Genomic DNA, 16486 nt, shown 5'->3' with positions numbered 1-16486 from the left:
GAAAAAGTGATGCATGATTTGGGTACAATTCAATAATTCTATAATTATAATCATGTAAATAATTTGGGGAAACAATTTTCACATGCAGGCTATTTGTGTATCTTCTTTACAGGTTTCTGGCATACCTCTTACATTACTCAGTGGTTAAGGCGTTTAAATACTAATCAGAAGGTCATGAGTTTGAATCCCAGGTCCACCAAGCTGCCACTGCTGGGTCCCTGATCAAGGCCCTTAACTCTCAATTGTTCAGTTGTATAAAAATGTAAGTCACTCTAGATAAGTCCAAAAATGTAAATGTCTGTAATACTGGTAGTAAAATACACAGAAAAATTCATGAGCAGGACTGTGAAAGGGTTAAATTGTGAGACTCTGTAAACTGAGACTTGAAAATTAAAAACTAATAATCCACAAACGTTTCTGCTCACGAACGAAGTGTACAGGCTTTTTTTAAAAAGTCATATATAATAGAAATATCATGAAATGGGGGATATGAATCATGTGAAAGTTGTGTATGAATGCTTTTTATTGAATGAAGGTCGCAGTTTTTACTGAGAAGGTCGTGACTCAGCTTGGACACGTGAATAAAATGTTTTCATAGTCTTCATAAATAAAAGATTTCAATACTGCTGTCTCAGAAGCAGACCTATTTAAGATGGTTATTGTGTGTGTAGTTGTTAAACGTGTTGTCACGAGACCTTCACTAATGTGTGAATGCTGACTGGAGCACGAGCACAACGCCAATGTCACGCCGCACTCAGAGATCCTAAAACTTTATCTCCTTTATCTAAACATATCTAGAATGTTAGAAAACTCACTGTAAGTGATGGTGCATGTAAATACATATCTGTGATACAAAACAGTGTAATGCTATAAGAAAGAAAGTCACTCTACTGTCTTATAAATCTAAGAAGCTCAACTAGCTGAGACATTACTATCATCACATCACCATGGAGCTCTGAGCTCCTCAGGGATGTTGCATTCTGACCAGCAGCTCTCACTCAGTATTTTACACGCTCAGATTCTGCTCTGCACTTTCTGTCCTGTAAATGTTTAAGACGTCTGAGTCATTAGGGAGTAGTAAAAACCTTTATAATAAAAGTTAATAAAATATCCACCAGGAAAACCAAACGCTATAAATAAATAAACAAACAAAAGACACAAATCAAAATATACTGTATGTATCAGCTGTATAATGTATACACCTACGCTTGTAGTAAAGAAGTACATGAAATTAATGTGGTGTTCTAGTGTGCGGTTTATCTGTATCTGTGTATTGTGTGTTTATCTGAGGATGAGACAATTATGTGAATGCAGAATATTTCTGAGCAGAGAACCATCCAGAACTGTTTTCATAGAGGAGGAGAGCCAATACTTTGTGCAGCACAACAAAAAATCAGAAAAAAACTGATACATCACATGTAGATATTCAGTCTCTTTACTAAGTACCTAGCTGAAACACTTTGGCAGCTGTTACAGCCTCGAGTCTTTTTGGGTATGAGGCAACACATTTTTTCACATTTGGATTGGGGGATTTACTGCCATTTGTTTTTGTAAATCCTCTCTAATTGAGTAAGGTTGGATGGGGACTGTCAGTGAACAGACATTTTCAGGTGTGTGCTTAGGGTCCTTGTCACGTCAGAAGTTGAACATTTCTAGAATTCTGTTTTCACTTTATCATTATTGGGTACTGAGTTTAAATAATAAGAAAAAAATGAAATTGAACAATAGTTGTATCAGGCTACAAAATTAAAAAGGGGGTCAGAATACTTTTTGAATCCACTGTATATATCTTCTTCTTCATCTACTTTCGGCTTCTCCCTTTAGGGGTCACCACAGCAAATCATCTGTTTCCACCTAACTCTATCCTCGGCATCCTCTACTCTCACACCAATTACCTTCATGTCATCCTTTAACACATCCATATATCTCTTCTTTGGCCTTCATCTTGAGTCAAGATCTTGACCTTTAACCTGGCAGCTCTATCTCCAACATTCTTTGATTCTTGCTGATACTCTTCTCTCACACACAACACTCCTGACACTTTTCTGACACTTCATCCCGTCTGCACTCACATCCTCTTTTCCATGCTCCCCAATACTTAAACTCCTGCAGGTTTTTTTTACCTCAGCCCCCTGTAACCTCACTGTTCTCCCTCCATCTCGTTCACACACATGTATTCAGTCTTATTACGACTGACTTTCATTTCTCTTCTTTCCAGAGCAGACCTCCACCTTTACAGTTGTTCCTCCACCTGCTGTTTACTCTCACTACAGGTCACATTGTCAACCACAAACATCATTGTCCACGGTGATTCCTGTCTGACTTCATCTATCAACCTGTCCATCACCATAGCAAACAAGAAGGGACTCAAAGCCGATCCTTGATGTATCCCCAACTCCACCTTGAACTCCTCTGTCTGACGTACAACACATCTCACTGCTGTCATTCTCCTCTCATACATATCCTCAATGTACTTCTTATGTACTTCTCTGCCACTCCTGACATCCTCATACAGTACCATAGCTCCTTTCTCGGCACCCTGTAATACGCTTTCTCTAAATCCACAAAGATTCAGTGCATTTCCTTCTGACCATCTTTGTACTTCTCCATTAACATTCTCAGAGCAAAAATTGCATCAGTAGTGCACTTTCTAGGCATGAAGCCATACTTCTGCTCACAAATATTCACTTCCTTTCTTAGCCTAGCTTCCACTACTCTTTCCCATAGCTTCATTGTGTGGCTCATCAACTTTATACCTCTGTAGTTGCGACAACTCTACACATCACCCTTGTTCTTAAAGATAATGTACTGTACTTCCTTGTTCCACAGCCACATTTCATTATCTTCTTTACTGCTTCCAGATGACACACCTAGCACCCTCATACCTGTCTTCCTGATCACTTCTGCTAAAATTTCCCAGTCATCTGGATGCTCTTCCTGACCACCCAAAGCCTGTCTCAGCTTTTGTCTTAATTCCTCATGACATTCCTCCTTTTCCTAATTCCTCCACTTCCACCACTTGGTCTTCTTTACTATCTTTCCTCTCCTCTTCTTCCTGACCACCAGAGACATCTAACACATCACTGGTCGATACTGTCTGGCTACACTCTCTCCTGCCACCACCTTGCAGTCACTAATTTCTCTCAGATTGCCTCATCTAAATCGAATGTATTCGACCTGTGTACTCCTACCTCCACTCTTATATGTATGTCTATGTTCCGCTCTCTTCTGGAAACAATTGTTAACTACAGCCATTTCCATCCACTTAGCAAAGTCCACAACCATCTGTCCTAGGTTCTTTTCCTTAACACCAAATCCGCCCATCCTCTTCTCATCACCTCTGTTCCCCTCACCAACATGCCTGTTGAGGTCTTCTCCAATCACTACTCTCTCCCATCTGGCCTTTTACATCAATATGGTCTTTTACATCAATACAACATTTGTCAGACTGTATATTTATAATCACACCCTCCACTGTCACCCATATGAGGATGGGTTCCCCTTTGAGTCTGGTTCCTCTCAAGGTTTCTTCCTTCAATTTTAGGGAGTTTTTCCTTGCCACTGCTGCCTGTGTCACCTCAGACTTGCTCATTGGGGATAAATACATACACATTTAAATATATCTAATAATCCCCTACTCACTCTTTTTCAACCGCTTATCCGAACTACCTCGGGTCACGGGGAGCCTGTGCCTATCTCAGGCGTCATCGGGCATCAAGGCAGGATACACCCTGGACGGAGTGCCAACCCATCGTAGGGCACACACACACTCTCATTCACTCACGCAATCACACCCTACGGACAATTTTCCAGAGATGCCAATCAACCTACCATGCATGTCTTTGGACCAGGGGAGGAAACCGGAGTACCCGGAGGAAACCCCCGAGGCCCGGGGAGAACATGCAAACTCCACACACACAAGGCGGAGGCGGGAATCGAACCCCCAACCCTGGAGGTGTGAGGCGAACGTGCTAACCACTAAGCCACCGTGCCCCCATATCTAATATTAATCTTGAATTTTGAATTCTATTAATCTTTATATTATTCTTTATATTAACCTTTTCTTCTATGTTTATATTCTGTAAAGCTGCTTTCAGACAATGTCAATTGTAAAAAGCGCTATACAAATAACTTGAACTGGGATTACTCTACATTACCTCATCTAACTCACTCCAGAATCTCTCCTTCTTTTCTAACTCACAGCCTACTTGTGGAGCATAACCACTGGCAACATTCAGCATCACCCCTTCCATTTCTAACTTCAACCTCATTACCCTGTCTGACACTCTTTTCACTTCCAGGTATGACTTTGTCTCTGATAGATCCTCAAACTCAACTAGATGACCACAGATGTGTTTATTTTTAAATTAGCTTTTATTTCTCTACATATAAGCAAGCTGGTATCTAATAGAGTGTGTGTGCCCTGCGATGGGTTGGCACTCCATCCAGGGTGTATCCTGCCTTGATGCCCAATGACGCCTGAGATCGTCACAGGCTCCCCGTGACCCGAGGTAGTACGGATAAGCGGTAGAAAGTGAGTGAGTGAGTGAGAGTGGTAGCTAATACTACTAATTAAAAACCACAGAGATCCTGACCAGGCAGTTCCTAAGGATTAACAAATGAATGAATGAACAGACTATATATAGACAGTAGATTTTTGCAGTGTATGTGGTAGCCTAGTGGTTAATGTGTTGGGTTACCGAGGGGAAGGTTGTGAGTTTGATCCCAGGTCCACCAAGCTGCTGCTGTTGGGCCCCTGAGCACGGCCCTTAACCCACAAAAGCTCTGTTGTATAAAAAAATGAGATAATGTAAGTTGCTCTGGATAAGGGTGTCTACTAAATGCTGCAAATGTGTCTTGCAGGAATGCAATATCTGTATGTGTAACAGTTTAGAGCATGAAACTGTTACACCAAAACTGCCAGACACAGGAACAGTTTCTTTCCCCAGGCAATCACCTTGATTAACAATAATTATATTCCCTGCTTCATATCTACAAGTACTGCATTATCAGAACTGTCAGTCATCACATCATCCGTATATGTTACACACACTACTGCTGCTGTATGTTGCACAAAAGCATAATATTGCACAATATTGTTATTTACACTAACATGCACGTCTCACACTTTATGTACATAACTGATCAGTCATATATTCTGTTTACATATTTAATACTCATACCGTCTATATTGTATCACATCATCTGCATTGTCTTGTATAGTCTGTATTATCTTGTCTTGTATAGCATAATGTTATTTATGTCTGTACTTTTGAGAGTCACAAACAGCTGGAACCCAATTCCTTGTGTGTGTCAACACACTTGGACAATATACCTGATTCTGATTAAATGAGTTCTTACAGTGATGCTTACTTTGCTTCTGAATTATTCTACATTGCATGAAAAGCCAGAGCTGGTGGATTTGTGTGTATGTATGTATGTATGTATGTATGTATGTATGTATGTGTGTGTGTGTGTGTGTGTGTGTGTGTGTGTGTGTGTGTGTGTGTGTGTGTGTGTGTGTGTGTGTGTGTGTGCGCACCCATGTCATCTTTAGGGTGTTTATTGTCAGGATGTTCTGAGTTTGTGAGACTTCAGCATTCACACTGTCACACACTCCTCCTCTTGCTGTCAGAACTAAAAAAAAAACACATTTGTGTCTTGTCACTGTAATCCTCTTAAAATTTCATGTCATGATGTGTGTTTATGCTATACATAATTTTCCATATTATCATATTCACTGCATCTAGAATATACAACCCAGTCTCACTTTGGATGTTCAAGTTGGTGGTTTTGTCCTGATTGGTGGTTAGAGATTGAATCCACATGTCAGTACAGAGTGAGTCACATCAACCCCTTAATTATTACCTTCAAATTTTCTTCACATCCACAGTTCTGTTTATCTATTTCACTTTGTATTGGTGCACTAATTGCAATCTGTGATCTTTAAGATGTGTAGGAGGTGATGTTTACTTATTATCTCTAAAGCAGATTATTCCTGTCATTCTGAAAAAACACCAATTGACCTGTTATGCAGTTGTGCAGAGTTATTTAGCTTATGCAATTTCTTTTTATCAGCTTCACTTTGCACTACTTTAATGTGTTTCCTGACCTGTGTGTGTGTAACTAATATTGTTTTGTCCACAGAATAAACACTGGGCCTGGTCTCCTTTATCCACAGTGTGCTGCAGGAGTCTATGAACAAGGGAAATTTCAAGGATAAGATTAAAGACCACTGTCCTGAATCCAACAGAGGAGATTAAGTGTTTTAGTGAAAATATGGGAACATATGAACAACAGCATCTCAAGGTTGTGTGTGTGTGTGTGTGTGCGTGTGTGTATTTACACCTATGTCACCAATATATGGTTTATCCAAGTGTAATTTCTGTCTTTAGTGTTACTGCTTTCATTCAGAGATTGAGACATTCAAATGGCTTCAAAGTGCAGCTCTGAAGATTCGTGACTGTGTTTCAGAGTTTAGAATGGAGATGCTGCATTACTGTATTACTGACTTCAATAGCACATTAACACGAAGGTCATTAACATGAAGCAGAAACATGCTGAAACACTCGCACACACACAAAGACACACACCACATATACAGGTGCATCTCAATAATTTTAGAATGTCGTGTAAACTTCATTTGTTTCAGTAATTCAACTCAAATAAAACTTGTGTATTATATATTTCTCATGATTTTGGCTCACATTTAACAAAAACCCACCAAAAAATGAGAATACTTCATAAGACCAATAAAAACATTTTCTGGTGAATTGTTGGCATTCTGGAAAGAATGTTCATTTACTGTATATGTACTCAATACTTGGTAGGGGCTCCTTTTGCTTTAATCACTGCCACTATTGGTCTGTGTGTGGTGGCTCTTGATGCCTTGACCCCAGCCTCAGTCCATTCCTTGTGAAGTTCACCCACATTCTTGAATTGTTTTTGCTTGACAAGCGTCTCAAGGCTGCGGTTCTCTCGGTCTGTTGTGCATCTTTTTCTTCCACACTTTTTGTTGACATGCTTGGATTCAGCATTCTGTGAACATCCAGCTTCTTCGGCAATGAATGTTTGTGGCTTTTTTTTCTTTGTTTGTTTTGTTTTTGTACGGTAACCTTGAGTGTTCAGAAAGGCACCTTTAAATAAAATGTATTATTATTATTATTATTATTATTATTATTATTATTATTATTATTATTACCCTCATTGTGAAGGGTGTCAGTCATTGACTTCTGGACAACTGTCAGGTCAGCAGTCTTCCCAATGATTGTGTGGCCTAGTGAACCAAATTGAGAGACCATTTTGATGACTCGGAAAACCTTTGCAGGTGTTTTGAGTTCAAATTTGTTGAGATGGTGAATTGGTGGGTTTTTGTTACATGTGAGACAAAATCATCACAATTAAAATGACCAAAGACTTAAACTACTTCAGTCTGTGTGTACTGAATTTATATAATACACGAGTTTCACTATTTGAGTTGAATTACTGAAATAAATTAACTTTTCCACAACATTCTAAATTTATTGAGATGCATCTGTATGGATAAAATATGTATTGGTGACATAGATTTAAATGTACACACACACATTGAGAGAGAGATGTTAGTGAAGATAACCAGAGCAATAATACATAACGAAAGAAATGTTTATAATTATTTGTAGCTATAATTTGATATTGAACCTTACAACCTGTGCATGCATGTGTGTGTGTGAATGAAATAAAGCTCCACTTTTGACCAGCAGGATTTATGATTCATTCGAAATAAGAGACTCCTATGTAACGAGTGAATTTTTTAAATTACAAACACGAGGCATCCCTGATGGTTCTTTTGTGGAAGTGAATTTAAATTAGACCTAATTTTCAACCTGTCTGTGTGACGGCGATAACATCAGGGGGATGGAGAATCAGATACGAAGGAATTATTTTACTGAACTGACTTTCATCAATAAAAGATGTTTAAAATCCTTTTAGCACTGAATCTGTGATTAGAACCACTTTCAGAAATGAAGTTTAATGGAGTTCATCTCTTCTTCAGAACAAACCCAGGTTGTTAAAGTAGGCTTTTTACAACAATCTCGCCCCACAGATTTTCTCCCATAGTCAGCTGTGTGGAGAAAAGCTGGTCTGGGAGCTAAACTGCTGCATCTCATGAAAAAAAAAAGTTTTCTTAAGTGTAAAAGTTTGTGTGAAGGAAATAAGCACCTCCTTAAAGTGATCAGTTTCTCACTCCTGCAGAAGATGAGAGGAGAGCTTCTGCAACTTAACGGCAAAGTTTCTAGGATTTTATGAGGAGTTTTTTTTATTAGAAAATTCAAACACCAGAGAGAGCCGAGTTTGAAAGAGCAAATCAGTGCACAGCTCTGGAGGTGTGATTTAACACATCGACATTTACATTTACCATAATATACGGAGGGATTATTTTCCTCTCACAGCACGTCCCCAAGGGCTTTATTCCTCTTATACCACAGCAACTTTCCATCAATTAAAATGTTTTATTTATTTAAGAATGACACTTGCATTTACAGTTACATATACTGTAAGAAAGCGGAATGTTCATGACATGAGTTCATTCCACTTTCACTGTAAACACTCAGTCCTCAGAATCAGTTTGTCACATCGCTGTGAATGAGATGTTACCGTGGAAATGATAAGGTATCAGAACAAGTGCATTAGTATAAACACGCGCTACTGTCGGAGCTGCTGTTAGAGAGAATTAATCAACACCAGACCACCAGGTGCTGTGATTATCAAATTCCTTTGCAACAAAAGATGATAAATTCATCCAGAAATATTCAACAAAACAAAACAAAACAACAAAAAAAAACTTTATGGATAATATACACTCACCGGCCACTATTAGGTACACCTTACTAGTACCGGTGTGGTCTTCTGCTGCTGTAGCCCATCCGCCTCAAGGTTCGACGTGTTGTGCGTTCCTCAGTTGTAACGAGTGGTTATTTGAGTTACTGTTGCCTTTCTATCAGCTCGAACCAGTCTGGCCATTCTCCTCTGACCTCTGGCATCAACAAGGCATTTGTGCCCACAGAACTGCCGCTCACTGGATATTTTCTCTTTTTCGGGCCATTCTCTGTAAATCCTAGAGATGGTTGTGCGTGAAAATCCCAGTAGATCAGCAGTTTCTGAAATACTCAGACCAGCCCGTCTGGCACCAACAACCATGCCACCTTCAAAGTCACTTAAATCACCTTTCTTCCCCATTCTGATGCTCGGTTTGAACTGCAGCAGATCGTCTTGACCATGTCTACATGCCTAAATGCATTGAGTTGCTGCCATGTGATTGGCCGATTAGAAATTTGCGTTAACAAGCAGTTGGACAGGTGTACCTAATAAAGTGGCCGGTGAGTGTATCTATACTAGATATACACATTCTAAAGAGACATCTTCGATCACATGATGAGAATCAGACATCAGACAAGTTTTTTTTTCTGAAAAGAGGATTTCCTCATGGCACACACAGACCCCGATCAATAAAAAAATTCTATTTGTTAATATAAAAATCGTTTCATATTTATAATAAATCCTGTTGTAAGTTGATTAGAAACTAATGATCCTGTGTTAAAGTGCTCATGACTGGGTTCTGAAGTTCTTCTTCTAAATTCTTTTACATTAATACAAGTTTGTAGCTTATAAAACTTTCAGAAACTCTTAATTTTGTAAACACTGTTGTAAGCTTTTCCCTGTAAATATAATTCTTTAATATTCATAAACTGTCAAAAGGTCAACTGCATGGCTGGCCATATCTCTTTTCTGAATAAATGAATAAATAAATAAATAAATAAATAAAAGTAATCAGCCCACGGTTACAATTGGCTCCACTGACAGGATGTCGGTCTTCGCTGATTGGCTGAGAGAGGTGGTCCTTAGGGCGTGGCTCTCTTTGTGATCAGACGGCTGTGAGGAGGCATGGCTTTCTGGCCAGGCCGCTCTATGACAGCTGTGAAGGGGCGGAGGCCTTTCTTCTGGCTCCTCCCCTACCCTGCTGCTGCCCCGCCCTCTGGCTCGCCCTTTCCTGCACATGCTAAGTAGGTATGTGAGTTCGGCCCTGAAGCTCTGGTTGAGCCAGCAGTAGATGAAGGGGTTGTAGCAGGTGGAGCTCATAGCCAGCCAGTGGAAGCTGAAATACACGGCGTTGTTGGAGTGGATGGCGTGACTCGACAGCAGAACCACGTAGCAGTTTAACGGGAACCAGCACACGGCAAACACCAGAACCACCAACACCAGCATCTTGATGGTCCGCTTCCTCTTCCTGCGTTGGAGGAAATACTGCTCGCTGGTGACATCACCAATAGCGTTGCGGCGCCAGAGACGACGTGCCACGGCCGAGTACGCAGCAGTGATGATGAGAAGAGGCAACACGTACAGGAGTATAAATGTCGCCAAGTCTAGGTACTGATGGTACAGTTCAGATGGATCAGGAAAATCCGGCACACACAAAGAGCGAAGGATGTTCTTACTACAGAGAGGGAGAGAGAGAGAGAAATCACAGCTCTACATTTATGCCAAATCAAAAATGACTCATTACTCATGAAAGTAAAAAAGAAACCTTACATAGAAGAGAAGAAATAAATGAAAAGTAAAGAGTGGCGTCTCTCTGAGACATAAACATCACTACACTCCTCATAGAGTAGTGTAAAGAGAGAGAGAGGAAGCAGGGACAGAGGAAGTTAGAGGCAGCACACAGATAGAGACAAAGAGGAAGATAGCAGGAGAGAAAGACAAAGTCATAGACAGATAAAATGTGTGGCAGAAACGGACCGATAATGAAAAAAGAGTTAAAATGCTGAGATAGAAAGAGACGGAGAGGTGATTCATTCCACTCACACGTTATATGTTTGTTTCTATGGTTACGTCTCACATCCCTTTCTGTCCCCGGACTTGTCACGTCCACAGATTTGTAAACAATGCGTAATTAATAAGTTTTTAATCTCTGACCTGTATAAACAGATTCTATAGTTATTTATGCTCGTTGTCATGGCTATGGCAATTCCCGATCAGCGGTCTACTATTAATGTTATCATTTTATTGTCTATTTATATTCATTCACTATACATTAATATTTATGAAGTAATTAAAGTAATTTCTTTAAACCGAGTTTTGGAAGTACAGATACAGTTAAAGTAATAACACACACACACACACACACACACACACACACACACACACACACACACACACACACACACACACAAGCTCTGTCTTAATGCATTTCATTATAATGAGTTCTTAATTAGTTTATTTCAAAATACTTTTAATGAATACTTCTTAAAAGCTTTTCAGACTTAAACATCTCTTCTGAATATCCTTCATTATAATGATTAATCATGCACATATTTACAGTCTGAGTTTAGACAAATAGACCAAAAAGATGCTGTACCAATAAAGAGATGTGAGAGAGAGAGAGGGGGGGGGGGGGGGGGTCCACAGTAAACCTTTTAATGCTTTAGTGTTTGTGAAGATAAATTATTGGCTGTCACATAGCAGCAGCTGTGAAATAGAAAGTTTTTTATTTCAGCCTCATTCAGTTAAAATAACAGAGCTGAAATAAGAGCTCAGAACATCTGAATTTCCTCTTAGGAGCAATAATCAAACCCCACGTCTCACTAAAAGCTCATATTCACTGCAGTGATCAGTGATGGATGTTTGCACACTGTCCTTTTATGCACACACACACACACACACACACACACACACACACACACATTACTTCAGATAACGAAAACAAATCCTCGTGTACACAATTCATCTTTTTACCCTGCAATAAAGTGTGTGTTTTTTTACTCATCCCAATGTTTATTCCTCTTATACCACAGCAATGTAACAACAAAATTTCATGTTTTATTTGTTAATAGTTACATTTAATGATCTAGGATGTCAGTGAAGTAAATTATTTTTTGTTGCCACATTCTAGCAGCTATAAACAGTTTACAGTTTTGTAATCAGTTTATTATCAGTGGAGCGTGCACTGTACGAGTCCCTGTGAATGAGGTGTTGCTATAGAAACGATAAGGTATCAGAGCAAGTGCATTAATATATATCTGCGCTACAGTCAGAGCTGCTGTTAGAGAAACCTAATCAACACCTGACCACCAATCAGGATAAGGAGGGAGAGACCGCACCAGAGAGAGCATGGAGCAGTGGGGAGCTATGTAAGTGTGTGTGTGTGTGTGTGTGTGTGTACCACTGCCTCTAGTTTCCTCATTTCCCCTAGCAGGGAGTGTGTTACACAGGTTTACCTGATCTCTGAGGCTTTTTTCTACAATGTGTGGTTATAAATTGTGTGCTTCTTCAGACGTGTTCAAACACAAAACAGCAGCTTCTCCTGCGATATACACTTCAAACGAGCAATACTGAAATATCTATTAAATTATAGAAAACTACTTTTAAGAATCAATTAAAAAGATGAAACCACAGAGAGAGTGAGACAGACAGACAGACAGACAGACAGACAGAGTGAGACATAGGGACAGACACACACCTGTAGACAAAGGTGAAGAGTTTCTGGAAGATGGCGTGTGGCAGCGAGAAACAACTCGCCATGAGCCAAATGAAGACGATACACACAGCACCCTGACCGGTGCACATCCTCGGCTTCAGAGGATGCAGGATCACCTAAACACACACACACACACACACACACACACACACACACACACACACACACACACACACAGCGTAGGACAGACTGAGTTCTCCACCACCCTTTAAACACAAACACTCAAAATTAAACCCCCCATAAAATTCAGGGATATAAAATGCAGACTGTGATTTTTGTTAATAATCATTTTGTGAACTTTTATATATTAACGCATCGCATTTATATATTTATTGTTATTATGTATTAATATTTATTAGTTAATACTTTCACATTTATGTCTTTAATTTTATCCTCCAGTGTGTTTGAGTGGATTTAACAATATCATGCAGTATAAAGACTAATCACACACAAGCACTCAAGAAGAAAAGCCCAAAGTCACTGAGACATCTCTGTTTGATGAACCTGCACATGTGTAACTCTCCCCTGACTTCAGAAGTGATTCTGGTCTCATGTCTAATCCAATGAGTGTGACGATCTAAGGTGACATGGCCAAATGTGACCTGAGGATGCCTGATGTTATGTGACCCGGCCTGACGTGACTTGACCCCACGTGACCTGACACGTGAGCCCAGACCTCTGTTTCTGAGCCAGGCTTAAAACTAAAGCTCCACGTCATTGTGGTGTACAGAGAGGAGTAGTCTTCACTCTCAGCACTGTAAGACACCAGACTTTTCAACCAGTGTAGAGGATCATCACCACAGGACAGGATTACATCTCTAAAGATAAATGTCTTTAAGTTTACCCACATTTTCAGGACAGAACAAGCTGCTTCTGTAATTGTTATTGTAATTCTGTAATCGTTGACAAATTGCTTTTTGTCTTTGTCTTTGTATTAACTTTAAAAGAGAGAATAAAGAGAAAGTGGTGGGGATATGAGTGTTTGTAGCTGCTATAACCGGAGAGAACTCAAACATCACAAACATTAAAAGTAACTATAAATAAAAAGTAATTAATTGCTTATTTTAATTTAATAATATTTGAATTAATTATTTTTCATGGACTGTTCTCTCTCTCTCTCTCTCTCTCTCTCTCTCTCACACACACACACACACACTTGTGTAAATGTTTACTTAAACAAATAGGTTAATTATTATTTGTCAGTCTCTCAGATGATAATTATAATGGTGCTGTATGGTTGTATTCTCACCTCACGGATATGTTACAGAGCCACATGTGGTGATGTGAAGCAGGTGAAAATAGTAAATAAAAATAACTAAGAAGAAGTGCACAAGTGAATAATGATAAGTCATCACATCATTAAGAAAAGCCTTGTCACCTCTTTTCTAAATGTAGCAGCATATTGTAATTCTCACACATGCCGTGTCCCCATCTATGTTCGTTTGTTACACTGAATATATCAATCATTTATTCTTTAAAGTGTTTTATTCATGCACTTTATCCATGTTGCTGTGAAGCTGGATTTTATCCTTATGTGTAATCTTGTGTAGATTAATAGCTAAAATGCTGAATGTACTTGCAGTTTGTCTGTAAGCGTAGCAGACATGCACTAGCTCAGATTATCCTCCACACTGTGAGCATTGTTTTCAGCAGAGCAACATAATGAATTGTGTTACCATCTCTTCACCCCGTGGAGTGACTTTCACCTTGAGAAAATGATCAATTACTGTGAGCTGTGTAGCAGATGGAAATAACTTCTTCCTTCTTCAGTCCACATTTTCTATCCGTGGGAGTAGTGCAGGTTTGGGGGTGGGGGGGGGGGGGGAGAGACGTCGTGTATGTGGGTTGGGGGGTGTGTGAAAGTTAAGAGCTTGTGTTTAATGGTGTTGGTGTGGATGCTGTGAAAAAGCATGTCATTTCCACTCAGGACAAATCCAGCAACCTCATAGGTGTAAACTACATACAGATATGTAAGGCCATATTATGCTGCTTTATTTAATTTCTATTGTTAGTATTATCTGTATGCACCTTGGGACTGAGAGTAATGCAATTTCAAATTCTCTGTATGTATGTACTGTACATGTGGACGATTTGACAATAAAGCAAAACTTTAACTTGAGATCTGAATGTGGAGCTCAGAAAATCCACTGAAGCCACTGCGTAACTGACACTGAACACCAGGAACAATTTTAATAATGTATTGCACAATTATGAATTTTTAGTGTAAAGAGATTCTCTGTGTGTTTTTGCAATGTGTAACTGTAGTGTGTGTGTGTGTTTACCTGCCGTCTGTCCAGCGCGATGGCCGTGAGTGTGAGTGTCGACACATGCAGAGAGCAATACTGCACAAAACGGCTGATGTGACACATCCCTCTACCAAAAAACCATGTACTGTTGACAAAGCGCACCTACAGAACACACACAAACACACACACCCTTGTCTTACTGTCCAACTTTGACACTATTATTAATGTTAATATTTAATGCTACACAAATCTATCAGAATCCAGAAAGAAATATTTCAGCTCTTTGAGTGTTTTATTAAAAAAGGGTACATACATGATATAAAAACACCCCACACCCTCCCCCTTCCCCCCACACCCAAATACGCATCACTATACTTTTTCGTTTTTGTTGTTTACACGTAAACATTCAATTACAAACATTCACTCTGCTTTTCCTTCCTCATTTTTAAAATGTATTCTACTACTATTACTACTACTACTACTAATAATAATAATAATAAATTATTATTATTATTATTATTATTATTATTATTATTATTATTATTTGTTATTGTTTTTATTTTCAGGTCTGTTTCCTTTTCGAATATTTGAATGTGTACATATTTATTTACCAGTGTAAACGGTGTGTTCAGCAGGGTGATGAAGATGTCCGCCACGGCCAGGTTGGCGATGAAGAGACTGGTGGCGGAGCGCGAGCGCTTGTTTTTCATCACCACGTGGCACACGAGCACGTTACCGAACAGTGACACGACGATGATCACCGAGTAGCTGAAGATGAGCAGCGCCCGGACCGCCGCGTTCTCCCTCTCCGCGCCCTCGCGCTTCCGCCCCGCTAAAGAGCGCCAGTCCGCGAGCGCGCCATCGTCCAGCGCGTATATGCTTGTGCCGTTCAAACCGGACTGAGAGAGCGCGAGCAGCTCGTGCAGCGAAGAACTGTTGGAGACGCCGAGCAGGCGGTGACCCGGGAGACACGCTGCCAGGCAGGTGAGAGAGAGGAGCGCGTGAAGAGCGCACCACTGCATGCCTACGGTAAGAGAAGTAACGGGAACAAATAACGCGGGTAGATGAACTTTTACCGATCCGCGAGCTGATTCAGCAGCAGCGTTTATTCAATAAAGCAGGTTAATCACGTTGATCATCCCTTCATGTCAGGCACCTTGGAGGACCGCAGGACGCGGCGCGCGCGCCAAGGTAGTGGTACGCGTGACGCATTTAACGTTTGGCTTGCGCTTCCACCGAGCAATCTAACGGCACGCGGTGGGTTTTTAAACTCGAGACACGCCCCGCCCACTGCCCATCGGAGCGCTCTGCTATTGGTCACTTACATGGTAAATCTGAATAAAATGTAGATTATGAAACTGCCTTCACGTGCAGATGAAAGTTATTTTCACTCATAAGTGGAAAATATTTAGGATTTCTTTCATCACTGCATCATGAGTTGAGGAGGTTCCCATGTGAGGTTCCTCCGGGTTCTCTGGTTTCTTCCCTCTGTCCAAACATGTGCCCTTTCATTGGAGGTGATGTTACAGCCCCATTGTTACACCCCATTGGGGTGGGACTGTGATGTTACACACCCATTGGGGCGGGACTGTGATGTTAGACCCCCCATTGGGGCGGGACTGTGATGTTACACCCTCCATTGGGGTGGGACTGTGATGTTAGACCCCCCATTGGGGCGGGACTGTGATGTTAGACCCCACATTGGGGCGGGACTGTGATGTTACAC

At 40.3% G+C, this 16486-nt stretch overlaps 1 protein-coding gene across 1 annotated transcript; it reads right to left on the bottom strand.

Annotated features, from left to right (window-relative positions):
* Positions 1-9810: 9810 nt before the first annotated feature.
* On the bottom strand, positions 9811-15851 carry LOC132847702 (G-protein coupled receptor 83-like). Its single transcript, XM_060873216.1, has 4 exons — positions 15372-15851; positions 14797-14922; positions 12497-12630; positions 9811-10474 (listed from the first exon to the last, which is right to left on the bottom strand). Exons 1-4 carry the CDS (start codon positions 15780-15782, stop codon positions 9811-9813), a joined length of 1335 nt encoding a protein of 444 aa, XP_060729199.1. The 5' UTR covers positions 15783-15851.
* Between the last annotated feature and the right edge of the window lie 635 nt (positions 15852-16486).

The sequence above is a fragment of the Tachysurus vachellii genome, chromosome 1, assembly GCF_030014155.1.
Source record: "Tachysurus vachellii isolate PV-2020 chromosome 1, HZAU_Pvac_v1, whole genome shotgun sequence".
Lineage (NCBI taxonomy): Eukaryota > Metazoa > Chordata > Actinopteri > Siluriformes > Bagridae > Tachysurus > Tachysurus vachellii.
The sequence above is the reverse complement of the archived record's forward strand: the minus strand, read 5'-3'. Positions and strand labels throughout refer to the sequence as shown.